This window comes from Cavia porcellus, unplaced genomic scaffold, assembly GCF_034190915.1.
Source record: "Cavia porcellus strain 051 isolate PalLab524CR breed Dunkin Hartley unplaced genomic scaffold, mCavPor4.1 scaffold_4, whole genome shotgun sequence".
In the NCBI taxonomy this organism is placed as follows: domain Eukaryota; kingdom Metazoa; phylum Chordata; class Mammalia; order Rodentia; family Caviidae; genus Cavia; species Cavia porcellus.
The window spans coordinates 69,403,382-69,426,019 of NW_026947487.1; the positions used below are offsets into that span (position 1 = coordinate 69,403,382).

At 38.3% G+C, this 22,638-nt stretch overlaps 1 protein-coding gene across 7 annotated transcripts in view; it reads right to left on the reverse strand.

The window, feature by feature from the left end:
* Positions 1 to 2,688: 2,688 nt before the first annotated feature.
* Art3 (ADP-ribosyltransferase 3 (inactive)) overlaps positions 2,689 to 22,638 on the reverse strand; it is a 145,589-nt gene continuing 125,639 nt past the window's right edge. For 4 of the 7 annotated variants that reach the window (XM_063247243.1, XM_063247244.1, XM_063247245.1 and 1 more), the window contains 6 exons: positions 9,126 to 9,155; positions 7,530 to 7,562; positions 6,510 to 6,542; positions 5,246 to 5,278; positions 4,539 to 4,571; positions 2,689 to 3,109 (listed from right to left, as the gene is read on the reverse strand). In XM_063247243.1, coding sequence (XP_063103313.1) covers positions 2,970 to 3,109; positions 4,539 to 4,571; positions 5,246 to 5,278; positions 6,510 to 6,542; positions 7,530 to 7,562; positions 9,126 to 9,155 — 302 coding nt within the window. In that variant the 3' untranslated portion in view covers positions 2,689 to 2,969. The remainder of the gene's footprint in view (positions 3,110 to 4,538; positions 4,572 to 5,245; positions 5,279 to 6,509; positions 6,543 to 7,529; positions 7,563 to 9,125; positions 9,156 to 22,638) is intronic. The other 3 variants (XM_063247246.1, XM_013141512.2, XM_063247247.1) reach the window with 3 other exon arrangements.

The following is a 22,638-nucleotide window of genomic DNA, read 5'->3' on the forward strand; positions in this document are numbered from 1 at the left end:
GTTTTAGCTTTCCTTAAATCTGATCTTTGCTCTCAAGGACTTCTCTCAGTTCTGATATATTCTGACTAGGGGGTGGCAAATAAAAGTATTTATGGTAAAAAAAAATTCCCTAATACATCATAGGTGTCTGAAAATATAGAATACCTAAGTTGGACATTATAGTTGTACAATAGTGACTCTTTAACAACCCAATCATTTTAAATAATACTTCTGACTAAAGGCTATATATTTGGAATATATCTTGGAACCTTTTTTGTTTTTGTTTCAGATAGGATCTTAGAATATGTATGCCCAGACTGGCCTTAATCTTGCAATCTTCCTACCTCAGCCTCTGGGATTATAGGTGTGTATTACCACACCCAGCTTTATGGCCTTCTTGAAATGATATACTTTGCCACTTCTGTGTAATGTTTTGGGTTGTATTGAGAGTTGTTATAAGAAATAGGCTCCATGAATCTTGCTATTGTATTTATTGTGGGGACAGTGAGAAATATTTATACACATACGTCCAGAATCCACCCTCTGACTTAACAGTCCACTAACAATTCTGTCCTTACTGCAAAGTACAATAGCTATTTTGTACCTATTGTACATACTGTCTCAGGAGACTGAGAACTTGTTTTTTTCCTAAGTTAGCTGTAAGAATTTTGCAGCCACTTTTGCTGAGTTTATGGCATGCAAATCTCCACATACCCTTCTTTCAGCATTCTTTCCTCCCATTATTGGAATTATAGTAGTCAAGAATTTCTTTCTTGTCATACTTTCCACTTGGCTTGGAAGACAGATGCATCCAGCAGCATATTACAGCAGAGAAAAACTGGTACTTTTAAAAAGAACTGTTAATTACTGAGCTATATAATCTAGTGTGTATCAGTGATCATACATACCTGCATACTTCTCTAGCTTTTTAATTTTTGTGTTCTGTTAATGTTAGGTCTTAGTGACACAAGATAAATATTTATTTTGTGTCTTTTTGAGATGGAGTGTCGCTATTCAGTTCAGGCTGGCCTTGAGCTCACTTTGTAGCCCAGGCTGGTCTCGAATTTGCAATGATCCTCCTGCCTCAGCCTCTCGAGTGCTGGGATTACAGGCATGAGCCACCATGTCCGGCTCTGGCTCTTGTTTTTTTGAGAGTCTTGCTATCGAGTTCAGCCTGCACTTGAACACACAGTGATCCTTCTGCCTCAGCCTCCCACAGAATTTGCATTTTAAAGACAAGTCCAGTCATCCTTCTAGGCATCTAACTCATTGGTAACTGAATGAGTAAGGCAAGTCTTTGGTCCTTGATCATATAGCTGATTAAATAACTACAGCCGTAGTAGTACCATAGGTGTATTCCAAGCAAGTGATCGTATGCTATAGACTAAATGTTTGTCTCCAAAAATTCATGTTGAAATTCTGACATCCAGTATGACAGTACAGTGATACCTCGGTGGTCAAATTGCTCCAAGTGCAAACTTTCCACTACTTGGACAGCAAAGTTTGAAAAAGAAAATCTGCTTAGTGTTAGAAACTGCTTGGCAGTCAACCAAAAATCTGACTTGATAAAACCTGTATAGCTGTCATACTTTCTGTCTGTCTCTCTACAGACATTTCAGTCTAAGCATTGCTCTCACCCAGGATACAGCATATACTGTAGAGTGGGTGAAACATTCCTCATTGTGCTGGTTTTATTTTATTTTGCACTTTATTTACGGAAACTATCATAACTATGGCTCCAAAAAGAAACACCAGCAGTAAAGCTAAGAGGAAAACAGAACTACGATAAAAGAAGTCATTGCAAAATTGGTTAAAGACCTGAAAAAGTGAATTTATAAGTAGTTTTTGGGTCTCAGAACTAGTTACTTGTTTTTCTATTATTCCTTACAGGAAAAATAAGTTCAATTGTTGAATTTTTCAGTGTTCAAATATGAATTTGGAATGAATTACGTTTGCTAACTAAAGTATCACTACATTAAGAGTTGGGCTTTTTAGAGAGGATCCAATCATGAGGTGGAGACGTAAAAGAATAGAATTAGTATCCTACCCATCTTGTCCCTTGCAATATTTGAGGACTGTGAGAAGGTATTTCCCTTTATAAGCCAACGAGACCATCAACAGAAGCCAAATCTATCTGCCAGCACCTAGATCTTGGTTTTGCCTAGTTTCCAGAGCTGTGAGAAACAGACTAAGACATCAAGTTCTAAATTTAGATGGGAGGAAGAAAGACCTAGTACTAAGGTGTGTAAAAATTTACTGAAGTTCTGTTTTTAAGCTTCAACTGGCTTCCCTCAGAATTTTGAATGAGAGGTAGTTGGCAAAGCACACTGAATCCTTAACACTTAGTTTAGATTTCTATAGCTTAAATGCTTTTTGAAACACTGGCAAAATATAAACATCAGTTACAATCCCTATATCAGTCACTTCACCATAATACCTCAGGAAAAGGTACTATGAACTTCACTTTTCCTTGTTCAGCATACATATTCAGTATCTTAACTTCTTGATTAACATGATAGAGACTAATCTATTTGGTTTATAAAAAGTAGAACTATATATTGAAATGAGTGAGACTGAAGGAATAGGAATGATACTATTTCACGGCAGTTTTTTTCCTTTAAAGAGGTTACAGCGTCTTTAAAATTCTTGATTAAGTTTATGTTAGCCACTAATACTACAATTGGGCAAATACTGGCAAGTCTACAGAAGTACCTTGCAATCTTAGTCTTTTATTGGATCCAATCAAGAGAATACAGTTTTAGGTTTTTTTTTAAAAAATCATAAGCTTAATACAAATAAATGAAAAGTTAATTTTGTGCCATATCTGGACAACTTTATGAACTGCCAAAACAAATAACAAATATACAATTCTCATTTTACAAAGTGACTCTGGCCAACAAATGAAAAAAATACATCTCTCTTTTTGCTCTCCTGTGGGATTACAGCAGTGCATTGCAAGTGAAGAATAAGATTTTTAAAAATATATCAAACTATGGAACAACAAAAAGATTTACAGCAGAAGCACTGATTAAAATGATGAATGCCCCAAGCGGTGGAAGCAGCCTACTGCCAGAGGATGCAGAAGGATGAGTTTTGGGACCTGGAACAAGAACTGGACCTGGACCTGGAGCTGTTAAAGAGAATACATGTCACACATTTTTGGTATGAAGTGTCATCCATCTATACCATATGTCCTAAACATGTAAGCAGCAACACTGAAACAGCTGGACATTTACTGAACTACAGTACTCTCAAATAGGAACAACTTTCAAATAAATGTAACTCATTACAGATTTCATGCTGTATTTCTGTACATACATCATCAGGAAATGCTGCTCTTGGCTTTATCTAGGACTGCACTGGGTTTTTATTCTTTACATAGCCAAGACAATTATTATTTTTTGTTCAAGTTCTCCAGAGTTTCCAGCAATATTTCTGTTTTGATTTCTGTATATATATGCAAGGTAAAGTTTAACTCTTCTATAGTTCATATACAATATAGTTCATACACATTCAAACAGCTGCCAGTATACAATTGGACATAGATGAATTTTAAAATACATGTCCTCAGAATCTGACCCCCCCCCCCCAAATTTTTTTTCTCTATATTTATGCAGCTCTGGTAAAAAGTGCTTCTCGTTTATCCAGACAAGTACAAGGAATAGTAGGGTCCATCTATAGTATAATCTTTCATTGTGCTCTAAACTCAGATACCTAAGTTATGGCTATTTTTGTTTAAACAGATTACATAATAGGAGGAAATTGACTGAAAGTTTATACAAATCGAATAACCAGTCAGATTTCTAAATGCAGCTATTGTTTTGTTTTCTAAAAGCCTTCATATCAATTTACTTGGTATAGCTATAAAATGCAGTTACATGTATACATAAGAAAAGAGGCAAGATGCACTCACGCATTATGTTATTGTAGACCACTGATTCTCAAGGCTAAAGTCTTCTACTTTGAGAGAGAAATCTGGACAACTGTCAAAGAATTGTTTTACAGTTGTCCTAACAATGGGGTAGACATAAAACATACTGATTTTCTGAAATACTCAGGATAGTCTCATACAATGAAAAATTGACTTAATTCCTGTACAACTTTCAAATATACTGCTAAACATGTTTAAAACCTATCAAACCCAGAATCAGTTTTACACAGAAGCAAAATATTTTCAGATAGTTTAAAAAACACAATACTAGTTTTTATGTAGTGCCCACGGTTTCATTTTTATTTTCTAGTATTTGTTGTACAGCTTCCAATCTCTTAAATCCAAATTTATTTATTTGTGTAAACCTAACCATCTGCCTACTTCATTAAGCATTCATTAAATCTTAGCATTTACTGTAATTCTGCAATAAATTTTATCAAATATTTGTTATAAAGGAAAATCAGGTTGAGAAGACAGAACTGTTCTAAACTGCAGCAGAAATGATTAAGAAAGTTAAAACATTTGGTTATGATGCTTAATCTCAACTCTTGAACTCTTAAATTTTTTTACTGAGGAAAATAGTTTTGCCTATATTGCACAAACATTTATCAATTGAAATATTTCTTACTAGGATTATCCATGTTTTCTTGATGTCTGTCTTCTAAAATATAAACAGATTTTGCATTAATTGCATTATACATCTATCCAGAAGCGAAAGATCTAATTAAAGATTAAAGAAACTTGATTATCTCTGAGAGTGGGCCGGAAAGAAGGATACTAGGTTTAGAGGTATATGCACTATCTTAAATGGGTTAAATGTGATTCTAGGTACTCTGTTACTTTGCCTTTTTCAAAGCCTGCACTACATACACATAGCTTTCCAGGAGTGGGCACAATACAGTACAAGCCAGTGGCTTATTGGAGGACGGGAACTCAGAGAGAGGAGCACAGAATGGCTGGTCCCAATATTGGCATGCTGTGTACTTTCTCATTCACACTTCTTTGATGTGCCATTCCTGTGTCTGAGAATTTCCTCCCAGTTTCAGTTCACTCTGGGAAGCCTCCTGCTTTATTATGGAATAGACAAGGGCAGTTGGATGGTAACTGTTTCAATTTTAGGTCAAGTACCTTTTTTTCTGTTTAAGAACCATAATAGTGGCCCACCACTCACACTAAAAGGAGTTCTCAATATTTTTTTTCCTCTAGCATGTAGACTAGAATGTCAAAACTACATAGCACAGATGCTTTCCCCAAACTCCTTACAACTGAACTAAATGATTATGGTAAAGGACTTAGAACCCAGTGGTGCCTCCATTCCAATAAAGAATTCATTACCTGAGTTTTCATCCGGTTGTAACACTTTTATTTCTAAATGAAAAAAAAAAATGTTTTCAGATAACAATAATGTCAGTTACCATTTACTATTACTTTACTAATATTCAGGTAGTTTATTACATGAGGTCCTTAGCCCTAAAGATAGAAATGTCTTTCTACAGACATAAAAGCAGAGGTACAAAAAAGTAAAGTAACATACGAAGTTATATAGAAAAAGTTATATAGAAGAAAGGGTACCAACTTCCTGAAGCCAGTTCTCTCTACATATCTCATGTTCATTCCCCAAACTCTGCTCAGTGGCTACACAGTATGAGTACTAAAATCTCAACCAGAGAACTATAAACTCAGATCTAGAGAAAAGAAGGGATGTAGACAGAGAAGGTGTGTCATCAGAAGCACTAGTTGACTTTAAAGTGGCCAAATAAAGGCATCACTGCTAAACTGAGTCAATATGAAAGAGTTGCTGGACCCTCTGAGCTTCTATCTATGCTTTATGTAACAAACTGAAGTGCTGTTTCTGTACACAACATGCAGTATCCGCAGACAGTCAAGTTGGACAAGGCTCAGCACTATGGATAGTTACAATTTAGCAATCCTAAAAATTAATTTAACATAATCATTATTTCCATAATAACAAAACTTTTAAAACTTATTTTCAAAGCACTACATAAACTCAGGAGAAAGGATTTTAAGCACTGTATAAGCGACTACCCTGTGAAAGTCTCATGATGTAAATGTGATGTTATTTCCATGAGGTAGTATGACAAATGTCCACAACATTTGAAAGAAAAACATTCTGAGGCATACAGGTGCTGTGACTATTCAAAGCTCTCTTGTAAAAAATCATTCCTCTTTTCTTACTTCTACTTGTCTCAGGAATGAAAATTAGTTTGAGTAGCTTTTCTTCCCCTTCCCTGTAAGCATAAAACTCTGAAGAACCTGACTGAAGTCACTGTTCAGTTTCTCTTAATCACAGAAGCTCAGTGTCTCTCAATGGCCTCTCCTCAATTCTCAGCTTAAAAATATGCAATGTAATAGTTTTATGTAATAGATTAAATATTGCTGTGGTAACATACTGGAAAAAACACTTGAGGAACCACAAGTACCGAGGAACAAACAAATATCTGGTCAAAGATCTAAGTACTTCATTCATTTATGTAATCTTATAAAAGTACTTAGCCATTCTACATGTTTTTTGGTGATGGTTCATGTCTATACCTCCCAAAACACCATTTTCCCTTCTGGCATGCCAACTATTGCTTACCAGGTAGAGGAAAAGGTTGTGGAGTTTTCATTCCTAAATGAGAAAAAACTTTTCAGTGGCTTGCAATTTGGTCCAATAAGTACAATTTTCAAATTTTTGTCTGATGAAATTCAGATACCAAGCCCCCAAGTTTCCCCTGAGCTATAGTTTGCAGATTTTGACTGAAAAGCTGTGGCTCCATAAGCCCTTCCTTAAGCCCCACACCAAGGGAGTCTTCTGCCATAGCACCTTACTGTGTGTTATGCCAGGATAATACTGTGTTTTGTTACCTAGAGACCCCAGAACAAAGCCAACAGCTTATGTAAGAAGTGGAAGTTTCTACTGAGTAACTTTAGCTGTAAAACCAGGAAGGTACATCTAATTTCCAGCAAAGCCAACTCCCTCTCAGCCGGGGATATAGCTGAAAGGTTCTTGCCCCAGTAGAAACTATGGCGGTGGTCTAACGAGGTGGAAGGCCAAAGCGGGAATGCCTACCACTTCCTGCTTCTTCCTTAGCTCCTGTTTGCGAGAAGAAAATTCCAATAGGCTGCTTCAGCTGTCAGCAATGCCCGCCCTAAGGACCACCCCAACGTCAACAATGCTGCCCTAAGCGCCACCCCAGTAGGAAATTATATGTATGTTCCATGCCCCACATTTCTGGCAGAGAAAGCCAGGCTCCCGCGGTCATGGAGTTCTCTCCGCGACCTTAGAATAAAAGCTTTTTTAATTTTACATTCTCTCTTTTATCACGCCGAAAACCCTATCAATAGCTCAGTGGCACACTGCCTACCTGGCAAGCATGAGGTCATGAGTTCAATTCCTGGTACCAAAAAGTTAAAAATAAATAAACAAAAAGATACCTCTCCTACTACTTGTGGGTGTTGGGTATTTTGTCCCGTGACAAGGAAGTAACTAAGACATCTACCAAAATCTTTTTAGATGACCAGCACACATTTATAAGAAAAATATTCTCTTTAATCCTGGGAGATTAATTTCCACCTCATATTTGAGCTCAAGAGAATTGTCAGAAAGCCATCTTACCAGGTATTTCAGGGGGCTCACTAATTTTCACACCTAAATGCAGAAATGAATACTGGTTAGTTCATTTTGCACTGTTAATGCTCCCTTTGTTTACATAATTCCTTTACCACCAGCGCCCTCAAAGGGAAAAATGACAACAACAAAACACTTTCAACAGCTCTTCATTCTTAAACAAGATGAAGTTCAAACTGTAAGCTAGATTTCAAGAACTTCCAGGAATTAATCCTTATTTCTCCAATCTTTATGAGACAGACCTAAAACATCCATTTTTACATGAAACTATACCATGCTAAAGTCTGTGCTTAATTTAGCTCCACTGACATTAAAGTTGTTAGTTCTATGACTTTGGCCAGGTTCTTAATCATTGTGAACTTGGAAGTCCTCATTTATATAAGGAATGCAGATTAACACAAATAACTACATAAAAATGGTTGGTACATTGCATGGAACATAAAAAACAATAAATGAAGTTTCCCACACCCCATTCTAGCTTTTCCATGCTTAGTAATGTTCTTAGTCCTAGTGAGGTAGAAGAGAAACAATTTTTAAAAATAGGCAGAAAGATGGCAAAGAAATTGGGGTTTTAAAACTATACTTTTAAGAAAAACAGCAGCTCTGGGCATGGTGCTATAATCCCAGCACTTGGTCGGCTGAGGCACAAAGATCACAGCAAGTTCCAGGCTACATACTGAAACCCTGTCTCAAAAGGACAGAACAAACACACACACACATAAAACCCCCCAGCAACTTTAGGACTCAAAAATTACATAATCCTTTTTCCTTTTTTGAGTGAAAATTACTAATAAATAAATAAATAAAACACACACACACCCCAAAGGTCTTAAAGAAACAGAAAGCCTATATAAATTAGGCTCTGAAACTGTCCTTTTTAGCTGTAAATTACACTTCCCACATCCCCTAGGAAGCACCAGTATTGTTGGGCAGCATATCTCAACTTCAAATACATGTAAATAGTTTCCATTCTGACATAGCTTGCCTGATGAGTAACCTGACAGACAACAGGAATTCATACATCCTAGATCTCTGTCTCTCTCTGTCTCTCTGTCTCTCTGTCTCTCTCTCTCTCTCTCTCTTTGGGTACCAGGGATCAAACATGACTTCATGCTTGCCAGGCAGGCACTTGTGCCACTGAGCTAAACACACCCGAGGTCCCTCCCTCTCCCTCTTCCCCCCTACTATTGTTTCTTTAATTTTGGCCTAACAAAACCTCTCTCCTGCCTCTTACTGACTAGTTTGAAAATTCTTTTACTGTGAGAGTCACTGTCACTGAACCTCTAAACATCCTATGTTTAGAGTAGGTTATGTTCCTTATCTCAGCTGCAGAAACCTCAAGACAGTCCTGTGACACTGAGTCCTCATCTCTTCCTAATCTTGTAGCTAGTCTCAACAAGTAAGAAAAAGATGATTCATTTACCAAGTAATATAGTGAGTGCTGCCTTTTTATTCCCAAGCGTAAAATAGAAGAACTATTTAGTTAAAAAAAAATCATTCCACTTGAAAGTTAAGTTAACTTTATACTCAGAAAAATTCGAGAAATGGCAGTGGACAAGGGAATAGTTTAAGATAATGTCTTACCTGGGTCTTCAAGCTTCTGGTTCTCCTCACCTAAGTTACAAAAAAAAGGGGGGGGGGAGGAGAAGGGGGAATCTATTTAAACAAGGAATCAAAAGAACTGAGACTTAACTATAGCTCAGCGAAATTATTTTCAGGGTAACATGGTCATTACAAACATTTGATATGGTTAGTAACTATTGCTACTTTTTAAGTGTCAACAGAATCTAAACACACCTAGGCTAACAGGCTGAAGTTCCACCTCTATTTCCATTAGGAAAAACTATCATATTTAGGTATCTCGAGAGTCTCAACCAGAAGAAAAATGCCTATTTTGCACATAAAGGAAATTACATACTTAAAGGCTGATTTTTTTCCTCCTTTCAATGAAGAAAAATGGACTGCAGTCACATGGGCAAAACATATAATAAGAAACTTAACCAAATATATTCTGCTCTTAAAAAGACTTAACCACTTACCAGTCCTATTATTTAAATACAGGATGACCAAAAATATCATTTTTGTTCATTTTTATAATATAACAGAAAAATTAGCATTTCACTATCTGTATTTTTTAATTATTTGGTCTATTAGACCTAATCTAAATTGTAAATGACTTCCTGAACCCCCTAGTTTTGAATAAATAACAAATGAGTTCCATAATGTATGGCTCGGAAGGTACATAAATATTTCATTATAATAATAAACCAGGCATGGTGGTGCATCCTTGTAATCCCAGCATTTGGGAGGCTGAGGCAGGAAGACTGCCCTAAGTTTGAGGCTTCCTATATAGTGGGTTGCAAACTGAGCTGCCTGAACTACACATGGAATTGACACCTGCCCAAGTGGATGCTTGGAATAGTCAATATGTAAACAAATGCGCTGCCCAAGTCACACTTATCGTAAACTGGTTAGGTTTATCTGGTTAGGTAAACCAGTTAGGTTACTCCTTACGGTAACCACTTAGGTTAAGTGGTTAATGCAAAGAAATGATTTGACTATATTTCTATAAGTGAAAACTAAAAAAAAAAAAATCTGTATCATCTAGATATTTTAGTCATGATACCTGTATAGGAAAAAAATTTAAACTCAGTACTTAAAATGAAATCTGAGCTGGATGTGGTGATGCATACTTAGAATTTCAGTAATATAGATAGAAAATACAAATGGGGCTATGGAACCATTTGCCTCTACTCATCTGAATCTGCACAATGCTTCAGGGCCAACCCCCAAACCTCTGTCTTATGATTTATCTCTTGGAGGCAGAGACAAGAAAGACAAAGACCCCTGGGCCTGCCTTGGAAAAGTCTGAAATTCCAAACCAAAAAAGCATGTGTGCCAGTTCTCCAGCATGAAGTATAGTTAACCTTTCCTCACTTGGAGCTCACTGCAGTTTCATGCATAATGACTGAATCTCAGATATCTAATTATAACAAAGTGAATTATGAGAAAGGGTTTTCACATTAGATACAATTGACATAACTCAGCACTCTGTCAGTCACACCTTCAAAAACCCAACGGGAAGTGCCCTTGGCCCAGTACAATTTTTAAATGCCTGTAAACCCAGTACCTTCAGCAGTCAGGCCACTTTCCTTTTCATTGGTATGAGCCTGCTCACTTTTGAGTGTACTGTTGCCTAAATTAATTTTGTTGCTTGGCATGGTGGTACATGCCTATCATCCCAGCACTTTTTGAAGGCTGAGGTAGAAGGACTTGTAAGGACAAGTTCAAGGATAGCCTGCACTACACAGTGAGTTCAAGGACAGTCTGAACTATACAGGAGACCTTGTCTCAAACAAACAAACAAACAAAATTTGTTGCTTTTTCCTTATTGTGAAGTACCATGTCCAATTTGTTCATCACACAGAAGAATCTTGAAGCCCATCTAAGAACTCCATCACTCATCATAACAATAGAGGGCAAGCCCTCTTTTGGGGAAGATTTTATGCTCCTTTTCTCTTGCTATTTCTCTTTGCCATTTTTGTGACTTCTTTGCCTGTTTTGTGGACAGGTTAGGATGTTAAATGCCACGAGTGTAGGGTCAGTTAGGAGAGATGAGCAGTGTCTAACAGACATGACTGCAGACAGCTATAGAATAAATGATCACCTATTTACTAGAAATTTCCTCTTGTGAAACTTTGCTGGTGTAGGACAGTTATTTTTAGAGATCTTGCATTCACTAAAAAATCCCCCAAATCCCATTCTCATCCAACAACAGCTCCCTCAGAAACAGCCTGTCCCAGGAACAAAGACTAAGAACTGGCCTAGAAACAGTATTCAATGAAAACTCTATAACCATTAAAACAAAGGCTAAGACCCTGATTAGCTTAGAACCCCTATAAGTATGGCCAGTGCAAAGCCACCACATTGAGAAGTTCACTTGAACTTCTGCAAGTGTAGTTTGTCATACAACAGCTCTGTCTCTTCCTTTGCCATCTTATAAACAAACCTGTTTCACATTACTTTTGTTTCCAAGTTGCTCCTTCTGTATCCCTGATGGCCTGACTTTATTTTTCATTTGAGAGACCTTCTTTAGCTTTGAGTCAGCCCCATCCTTACACTCTTTTCCTGGGTGTAGGGCTAGAACCTGGAGAGGGTGTTGTGCTACAGGAGACCTCCAGATCCCTGGGCCCTGCTATGACAATACATTAAGAAGTGATAAAACTTCTATGCATCATTCAGGTTTATATCTTATAACTTCATTTTTGCCATGAAGGATATCTTTTCAGTAGCTAGAGACACATAAGCCTCTAGAAAAATGAGTGTTTGTCAGAGAACTAAAAGTTGGAGGAGCCTAGTGTGTCCTACCATGTGGGATGGGGAAGGGAAGCAAGTGGCTTCCATGTTTTAAAGGCCTGCAGTGCACAGAAAGGGCACAACTCCAGTCCTTCTCACCTATCTGTCACAAGCTTCCTGGGTCCTAGGGATGCCTGTAGGTATTATTTTCCTAGGGCCTTTTGAGGTTGTTTTTCCATCTTACCTGGTTACTGTAATCATATGATAATTTTGGCTTAAAGTTTGTCTCCTATCTAAAATGATATATGGTTTATAGCTGCTAAACGACTTCTTATAGTGAAGCTTTCACCCACCAGGAAACTAGTATCCTCTTCTGATGTGGGTTAGCAGAAATGCAGGGGAGCTTTGGACATAGGAAGGGAACACCATGGCTAAAGGGAGAGTTCCTGAGCTCAAGTTTCTAAAGCAAGGTACCACTCAGGCTACTGGCAGCAGTGAGGTCCAGAATTCTAGCTCTCTTAATCTAACAGCAGCTCAGATGGCCTTCCCAGTTTGTTTGGTCTCTTTCCCTAGGAATATGATCTAGCCTCAGTTCTTGGAGTGTCACTTATTATATTCTTTGCCCATCAGACTTTGCTCAGTTCTTTGCAAGGACTGAGCCCTACCTGCCCTACTTGCAATGGTTAGGAGAAAAATTTATTGGGACTTAGAGGCCTATTACCCCAGATGGTTTAAGGTCATTTGTCAAATTACTTACTTGTTAGTCAAGGTCTCCAAGAAACAACTATGCAGGGAAATTTATTTGGATTTTATTGAGTGAAGTACTTACTACTCTTCCTTAGACAGGCATTCCATAATGTTATCACCCAGTAGGTGATAGGTCTGACCTCAGTCTGTTTCTGCTCCCCGCCACCCAAATCCTGAGATGGCTGTTCCCAGGTACTTGAGCCCAGGGAACAATACTTACTCTGTCAGGACACAGCATACCTGCTTCATTTAATAGGCCACAACGAACATTAGCCACCTAAACCCAGCCCACAAACTTCCCTACCCCATCCTAAAAAGACCCAGCTCAATAAACTTAGTTTGGACTCTCCTTTTGAGTTACTTCAGGTGGACCCACCCAGAACCCTAAATTGAGGCTGGCTATGTTCCTCACTGGGTCATCATTGTTTATTTAACATCTGATGCAGAAAACTTGGGAAACAGTAGTCTAGAATCTGCTCTGGTACGGGCCTCTCTAACCTCTACCCTTTCTAGACAGTGAGAATCAGGGAATTCATTGCCTCCAGTATACCTCTTCTCTGCCTAAATCCTGCCACTCAAGACTGGGTAAATTCTCCTGGGGAGGAATTGAGGGTGTCTATTCCTCCAGTTGGCTGTCCAAGTCCTGACTAGGCCTACCTTCAGCTCTGGCCCAGACACCTATCTGGATGTGGGTTGCTCTATTTATCAGTCATTCAGGTTTTTGTCTTCATCTAGATGACAGTCCTTTTGAGGCTGATTACCCTTTCTTTCTGTTGAATACTTTCAGTCCTAACCCATTATGGGAAGAACAGCCTCTGTCCCTCCTAAATACACCTCCACCCCTGCAAGGTGCCTGAATAACCTGTCTCACTTTTTCTGTAACATGGTTGGGCCACTTACAAGTAGTTGTAAATAATAGGTTTTTTGACCAAAACACGGTTTGTTCAATTTTCAGATCCTCTCTGACCTTGATCACTTTCTCCAGAGTTCAGACAAATGGGAAGAGGTCCCCTACAAGTAGGTCTTTTTTGCCCTCCACCCTCATCCCTTTCTTTACTGACTCAAATTTTTCCCTCTCTGTCCTTTGCCCCCACCCTCACTGCCTGTGACCCAGTTTTTCTCCCAAAAGACCACCCCTGCTGAATCTGCTGGGTCCCCCAATTCAAAAACCCTGTACCCTTCACAAAAGGTTGCTGGAACTTATGGCTCTACCCATGTAACATCCCATTCTCCTTCTCTAGTCTCTCCCAACTAGAAACTTGCCTTAGTTCATTCTCATCAGACCCTTCATAATCATCATTCTCACTACCACTCTCCTCCCCAGTGAAGGATAATGGAAGATGGCTACCCATACAGCCAATAAACTCCACATCCAAAATTATCATAAAGACCCTTGGGACAGTTGCTATTGCTAGACAGGATCCTCAGCAGAACAATGAGCCTAGTCATAAAGACTAGGAAAAACATCAAGACTTTATCCAACACATTCTCACCAGTCTAAATAAGGCCTCCATCAAGTCCATCAACTTGGACAAATACCAGAAAATCTATCAAGAACCCACACCAACTGATGGCCCAACTTGCAGAGACACTAAAAGCCCACTTAGATCCCTTGTCAATAATTTCTCAACTTATGTCATTTCCCAGGCAGTCCCTGATATCAGGGGAAAACTCAAAATATTCAAGGATGGGCCTCAAATTCCTGCGGCCAATCAATCTCTTGACTACTGCCTGAACGGGCTACCAAAACTGAAAACTTGATGGACAGGTCTGCAGAAGAGCCTCCAATAAATCTGTTTTTAACAACATTTCAGCTCTAACAGAAATCTAAACCCCCTGGGCCGTGTTTTCAATGCAGCAAAATGGGGCACTGGGAGAAGCAATATCTAAATCTGAGGGCTCCACAAAATCCTTGTCTCCTTGCACCTGAAAAGGCCACTGAAAGATGAACTGTTTCCACTTCAAAACAAGAATGGGTCATCCATTCCTGTGACCTTTGCTGCTCACCTAATCAGACTTCTCCTTCTAATCAAAGATTGATGGGGCCTATGGCTCTTGTATCCCTAGCCTATCACCACACAAGAGGCCAGGGGAACTCTTCTGGTTAAGGGTGAGTCAATTTCATTTTTCCTTACACAGGGGTCACCTGTGTAACATTCTTGGGACCTACAGTTAAATATTTAATGTTGGCAGTGCGAGTTGATAGCCAACCTATGTGGTCCTCATCATCCCTGTTCTCACTGCCTTTTGCACCCTGCCCTTCTTATTACTACCTTCAACCCTTTTTGGGTTTTAAGGCTATTCGGTGCTTCTTCCCTTCAGGTTTCTCCCAGAAACTGACCTGTTGACTTTATGACTGTCTCCCTTCCTGAACTCACTCACTTTACCCTTTCTCTCTTATGAGAATATCCTCTCCATTAACTTTGCTCCCAGAAATAATCACTGCCCTCTAGTTCAGACACCTTAATGAGTTTTCTCTATCCCAGATCAACTTCTTCACCTTCTGTTTTCATTTTCTATTAATTTAGTTAGCATATTACCCATAACAATGATCTTAAGTTGTTCAGTTAATGCCTCTTCAATGATGGCACCTAGTCAGCTAAACTGAGTCTCTACCATTTCTCAGCTCTTTCAAACAAATCTCAAACCCTCCAACTTTCAAGACAGATTAATTCCCTAACAACAGTAACTTGGAAGGGGGCAGGGGGCCTTCCCAGAAACAGCCACACCCCCATGGTTGTCCATGCTAATAGCCTCAGTTCCCAACCAAGAATAAAATTCACTGCTCTGCAACATGTGAATGCCTTCTGCTTGCTACAACCCTCCTCCTCAACTGCCCTGCTGTCCATCTTGCCTGGCTGAACTCCCCATAAGCAGGCACCTTTTGAATTCATTAACTTACAAGATCAAATCAACTCAACTGGTTGCTGTTGTGCTTCAAAACTGCTAAGTCTAGGTTCTGGTAAAGATGGCGAATAGATAACAGCAGGCTACAGAAGCTCCCTGAGATAGTCAACTTAGATTCCAAAAAACAAATTAAGCTGAGAGAAACCAATTAATCATACAATCCCGGTGCTACTATTGGAACAGCTAAAGGCTCGGTGCTCCCTCTGCAGCTCTTGAACTCGTGCAGCTGAGACTTACCGGGCTACCGAAAGCCCACCACTTCAACTCCCTGGAGACTCACTCATACTGAGTCGGGGGTCGGCAAGCCGAACTGAGAGCTGAGCTGGTGGGGAACCTGCATCGACCTGCAGTGAGTGACAGGAATAAAATCAATCCACAGAAAAAGGAGGCTCCAACAGACAACATTCTGGGGACGGGCAGACTGGTGAGAACAAGGAGCAGTGGTGACTTCAGTCAGCTGCTCCCTTCTCAAGCAGGATTGGTGAGGTGTGCCTGGCCTGGGTCTCGCCCTGAGCTGAGACCTAACAGGTTAGCTCAAACCAAGTCCCTATGCCTGGCAGTGCACCCTAATGCAGGGAAGCCTGAATGCAGCAGGTTGACTGACCTGGAGGGGAGGGCCCAGCATACGCTGCCCCTGTTTGTACCTCCATAGTATACTGCAGTGGGCAGGAACACCTAGTCAGCACACTTCAGATGAACTGTAACCAACAAAGAAAGAAACTGGGGCCTCCTATATACACCTGTATGGAAGGGGAAAAAAATGAGAAGAGGAAGCAACAAGAAAGGGTCCCCAGCCTCCAACCATGAGAACACTGATCCAGGAAAGGTAAATGCAAAAGAGATTGAGGACGGAAAACAAGCAATATCAGACATAGCACCAGTGGACATAAAGCGATATCTTCGGGACCTCATAGATGAGTTCAAAAGTGAAATATTTAACCAAGTAAAACAAGATATAAATAGAATAATAAAGAAATGCTAAGCCTCTCAAGAAGACACAGATGGAAGAAGGGAGAAACAAAAAAAAGGGGAGAACTGTTTAATGGAGAATATGAAGAAAACATAGAATACATGAAGCAGGTTCAAAGAGATTACCAGGAAATTAAAAATTCCATTGAAAGCTGGCAAAATTGCTTGAAAGAAACTAAGGATAGATTATCCAAACTGGAGGACAGGTTTGCAATGTGGGATCATGAAAGGAAAAACTTTTTAAAAATAAGGAAACAAGCAGTAACAATACAAAGGCCAGAAGATGACAAGAGGATCTATAACTTGAGAATAAAGAATGTGAATGAAGAAGCAGGGGTACAAACAAAGGAACTACAAAAGCTATTCACAAAAATAATTAAGGAAAACTTGCCAAACATAGGAAAAGGAAATGATATGCAGATGTATGAGGCATACAGAACTCAAGCCACCTACAACCAAAACAGAACTACACCCAGGCATATAATAATCAAGATCCCAGAAATTCAATACAAGAACAGAATATTAAAAGCTGTCAGAGACAAGAAACAGGTAACCTATAAGGCAAGGCCCATTAGAATAATGGCAGACTTCTTGACACAAACCATCAAGTCAAGAAGAGCCTGGAGCAAAATAATCCAAGCTCTGAAACAAAATAACCTCCAGCCCAGATTTATGTACCCTAAAAAATTGTCTCTAGAAATTAATGGAGAAACAAGATGCTTCCAAGTCAAAGAGGAACTGGGGGAATTCGCAACCACCAATCCAACTCTACAGAGAATATTGCAGGGCATTCTAAAGAGAGAAAGAAGTACCAGGATTTCAAGAACAGTGGCAGAGAGGCCTCAATGAATGGAGCAGAAAGTGAAATGAAGAAGACAAACAGACAACTAATGATAGAATAAGAGCAAAACAGAAATGAGGCAGAGCAAGTTAGATATAATTTGTAATATAGATGGCTTAGATACACTAAATTAAGGAAAAAAAGAGAGAATCGCAGGCAGAGTGGATCAAGAGGTATGGTCCACCAAAATGCTCTTTATAGGAAATACAATTAACCTGAAGATGGGTATATGGACTGAAAATCAAATATGAGAAAACAGTACTCTATGTGATAGGAAACCAGAGAGTAATAGGGGCAACTGGACCAGTATTTATGGATAGGTTGGAAAGACAGGCTTTATTAAGTAAAGAAATACAACTAGAGATCACGTCCAGGAGTGAGAAGGTTCGGAACTACTTAGGTAAATAGGAGGTTGCCCCCACAATATAAAACCGAGGGTGTTGGGGAGACCCAAAAATGCACAGTATACCCTGGGGGAGTTAAGGGGGAGGAACAGTCTTAAAAAAGACAGCAGAAGATATTGCTAATAGTGTATCAGGAATTAAAACTCATATTACTCGCACCACTCTGCTTAGATGGAACTTATTTCATCCCAGTTTGTATGCAAGCACTAGATCTGAGGGCACAGACAGCTCTCCCAAAAATATCAGGATATAGCACAGTAATTATCTTTAATTTCCTATTAACTTAATCTGGATCCCTGTCTGATTTATACTGTTATATCATGACTGATCTTAGTTAAATCTGGTTTGTTTGATTGCTGCTTGTTATTGACATATTTTATTCAAAACTGTTAAGGTTGGTAGTATCAAGTCTGAGAGTATAGACAACTATACTGAAAATGACCAGGATTCACTACAATACCCATTCTGATTTGATTACTACCTGTTTTTGTAGTTCTACACTATCTACAAAGTTGTATTTCTATTAATATTGTTATGTACTGATATATTCAATTATACTATATCTGATGATATAGCCAATTCTATTGAAGATAACAAGAGACAACACAATAACCATGATAGAACTCCTTGTACAGCAGTTTTATATGTCTTTTTAGTTTTTTTTTAATCGGTACCAGGGATCAAACTTATGACCACGTGATTGCAAGACAGGTGCTTATGCCGCTGAGCTAAATCCCCAGCCCCATGTCTTTTTAGTTTTAGGTGTTTATAGGAATATATTTTGTTGTGTCCTGCTTTGTTCTGTTTCTCCCTCTAATATAGAAAGGATAGAAATACATGTTAAGACTCATGCTTGTATAAAACCTATAAACAGTTTACGAGAACTGATCTTATGACACATGATGAACAAATACTTTGAAGGAAAAAAAGGCACTACAGTACCCAGTGCTGACTCTGGAGTGTCATGATGTGAAATCCAGCAATACTATTATTCTTTGCTCATTATTTTAGTCTGCTTTGGTTTGTTTAGTCTCAACAAAAATGAAGATATGGATAAATGCATTTATGTTTAAGAGTATAGGATTGATACCCATATTACTAAGTTTTTATTAGATAGTTGAACAGAACTATTTGCCGTCTCACTGTTTGAATTCCCATTTATATGTTCCACTTTTGTATCATGAACAACTATTTGTAAGAGGACAGTATGTAAATATCAACAAGTGATTTATTACTGCTTATTTTTTTCTTTGAAAGTATGCATTATTTCTATCCATTTTGTGTTTTGTTTTGTCTTTCTTTAAATGAAATTAAAAAAAACACTGCTAAGTCTATACATGCTCACCATAAAGTGGTAGACTCTGTGCCTTTCTCCAGAAAAACCTATTGTTTCTTCACCAACAAGTCTGGATTGAATACAAGATGGCATCAAAAGACGATGTGATAAAGCTACTGTTCTACAAAATTGGGCCTTGTCCCAGACCCTTCCTGGCTAGCTGATTACTTCCTAGAGCTCCTGGCTCATACTCCATCTCAGACTCATTGTTCCAATATTCCTTGTCCAATACATTTGCCCCTGGTTTCTTTTCCATCCTGTCTACCTTCATATAGACACAGATGCCTCAATTTACATCTCAAGTATTCACCACCTTGTTTCTCACCAGTTGCTCCTTCAGCCCTACAACTTTGCCCCCACTCATCTTGAAGCAGCTTGATGAGGAGTCATATCACCATGCCCAATCCCTTGTCTTTACTATCCTTAAAACCTGAGAAATGATAGGTCTGACTCTCACCTGCTCCCCCCAGCTTCCCTGAGTTCCTGTGACACTAGTTCACAGCCACTTTAACCTTAGGGAATAATGCCTACTCTGCTAGGACACAGCACACCCACCTCACCTGCTGTGTCAGAGCACATACACCTCCCCTAAAACAAAACATTAGATGTTGCTATAATTTTTATGGCTGAGTAGTACTCCATTGTACAAAATACCACTTCTTTTTTATCCATTCCTCAGGAGATGGGCATTTAGGTTGCTTTCAAGATCTGGCTATTGTAAACTGTGCTGCTATAAACATGGGTGCATGCATATCATTGTGATAAGATGTTTTTAATTCTTTTAGGAAGATAGCCAGAGGGAATAGCTGGGTTGAAAGGAATCTCTAGTCCTAGTTTTCTCAGGAATCTCCACACTGATTTCCACAGTGGTTCCACCAGTCTGCATTCCCACCATCAGTGGGAACAGTAGTTCTTTTTTTAGCCCCTCCAGCTGGTTGATTTTTTGATATGACCAGTGATATTGAACATTTTTTCATGTATTTATTTGCTGTTTGTACTTCTTCATATGAGAAGTATATATTTATCTCAGATGCCCATTTTTGGATTGGGTCTTTAAATCTGGGAGAAATGATTTTTTGAGTTCTTTATGTGTTCTTGATAGTAACCCTTTGTCTGAGGAACAGCTGGAAAACATTTTCTCCCATTCTGTGGGTTGTCTCTTCACTCTGTTGGTGGTTTCTCTTGCTTTGCAAAAGCTTTTCAGTAGGGTGAGATCCTATTTGTGGATTCTTTGTGATAATTCCTGTGCAATCGGGGTTTTGTTCATAAAGTCTTTGCCTATACCAATGTCTTCAAGAGTTTTACCTACTCTACTTTACAGCAGATATAATGTTTCTGTTTTAATGTTAAGATCTTTGATCCATTTTGATTCTAGCTTAGTACATGGTGAAAGATATGGGTCCAGTTTTAATCTTTAGCATGTGTAGAGCCAGTTTTTCCAGCATCATTAAAGAAGCTATCTTTCTTCCAGTGAATGTGTTTGGCACCGTTGTCAAAGATAAGGTGGTTTAGTGTGTCTCGAGTTGTTTCTGCATCTTCTAATCTGTTCCACTGATCTTTGGGTCTTTTTTTTTTTTTTTTTGCCAGCACCACACTGTTTTTATCACAGTAAATTTATAGTATAATTTCAAGTCATGGATTGTGATGCCTTCTGTCCTCTCTTTGTTGCCCAGGATTGCCTTTGCTATTCTCAGTCTCTTCTGGTTCTAGATGAATTTTTGGATTGTTGTCTCTAATTCTGTGATATATGCTATTAGAATTTTGATTGGGATTGTATTTGAATCTGTGTAACAGTTTTGTAAGTATGGCCATTTTCACTATGTTGGTTCTTTCTACCGAAGAGCATGCAGTATCTCTCCATTTTCTAATATCCTCTTCAATCTCCTTTTTGAGAGTACATAGTTTTCTATGTAGAGGTCTTTTATATTCTTTGTTAGATTGATTCCTAGGTATTTCACTTTTTAAAAGATATTTTTCCCCTGATTTCTCTCTCAGTGAGTTTATTATTTGTGTACAAGAAGGCTATTGATTTTTGAGTGTTGAATTACTGAATTTGCTTATTAAATCTAGAAGTCTTTTGGTGGAGTTTTTGGGGTCTTCTAAGTAGAGAATCATGTCATCGCAAATAATGATGGTTTAACCTTTTCGTTTCCTATCTTTATTCCTTTTATTTCTTTCTCTAGTGTGATTGCTCCAGCTGGTTTCCAGAACTATGTTGAATAAGATGGAGACAGTAGGCATCCTTGTCTTGATCCTGATGCTAGTGAAAGCTTTCGGTTTTTGTCCATTTAGTATGATGTTGGATGTTGGTTTGTCATAGATGACCTTTATCATATTGAGATAAAGACCATCTATTCCAGTTTTTGTACGTTTTTTTTTTTTTTATCATGAATAGGTCCTGGACTTTTTCTGCATCTATTGGGATGATCATATGATTTTTTCCTTGGCTTTGTTAATATGGTGTATTACATTTATGGATTTATATAGGTTGTACCATCCCTATATACTTGGGATGAATCCCATTTGATCATGCTGTACAATCATCTTGATGATTTGCTGTAGCCTGTTTGCCAGTATATTATTTTTTTATTTTAAAAAGAGAAAAGTCAGAAAAGAAAAACAAAAAGCAAAAAACATCAAACTCAAAACAATAATAATATAGGTTTTCAAAACAGAATGAAATTTAAAAATGGTTGTTATACTGCATATTGTTCTCTTTTTTTTCAAAGAAAGAAAATAGAAAAACAGAAAAGGCAGAACAGTACCTAATTTAAAAAGATTATCATCATAGAATCTCCAGTTGATACATTACTCATTGTCATCTTAAAAAATACTTGCCAAAGTTACAAAATCAAAGCATAAATAATGGCTAGCCACTAAAACACTGACAGTGCAAATACTTCTGTTCAATGTTCCAACATAGATTCAGTAATATGGTCATCTATCTTACACATTATACATACCATTATACTCTTTAGAGCACTTTCCTTCCCTTTGACTTTCACCATATCTATTATACGTTTTGGATCCCAGTATTCTGTCAGGTTTTATTATTTTTTACACTAGAGAGACAATGTGATATTTAGTAATATTAGTCTTGTTTATTTCACTAATGAGGATATTTTCAAGTTGCCTCCATTTAGCTAAAAGGCCTCAAGATCATCCTTTTTTATAGTTGAGTAGTATTCCGTTGTATTTTTTCCATCCACTCTGTAGTTGATGGGCATTTTGGTTGTTTCCAAGATTTAGTTATCATAAATTGTGCTGCTGTGAACATAGGTGCACGTATATCTCTGTGACCTGATTTTTTCAATTTTTCTGGGAAAATACCCAGGAGGGGAATAGCTGGATTGAATGAAACTTCCAATCCTAGTTTTTTGAGGAATCTCCATACTGATTTCCACAGTGGTTGCACCAGTCTGCACCCCCACCAACAGTGGAGAAGTGTTCCTTTTTTCCCACAGCCATTGTTTCTGAGGTGAGATGAAATCTCACTGCTGTTTTAATTTGCATTTCTCGAATGACCAATAATGGTGAACATTTCTTTATGTATGTATTTGCCATTTGTATATCTTCATCTGAGAACTGTGTGTTCAT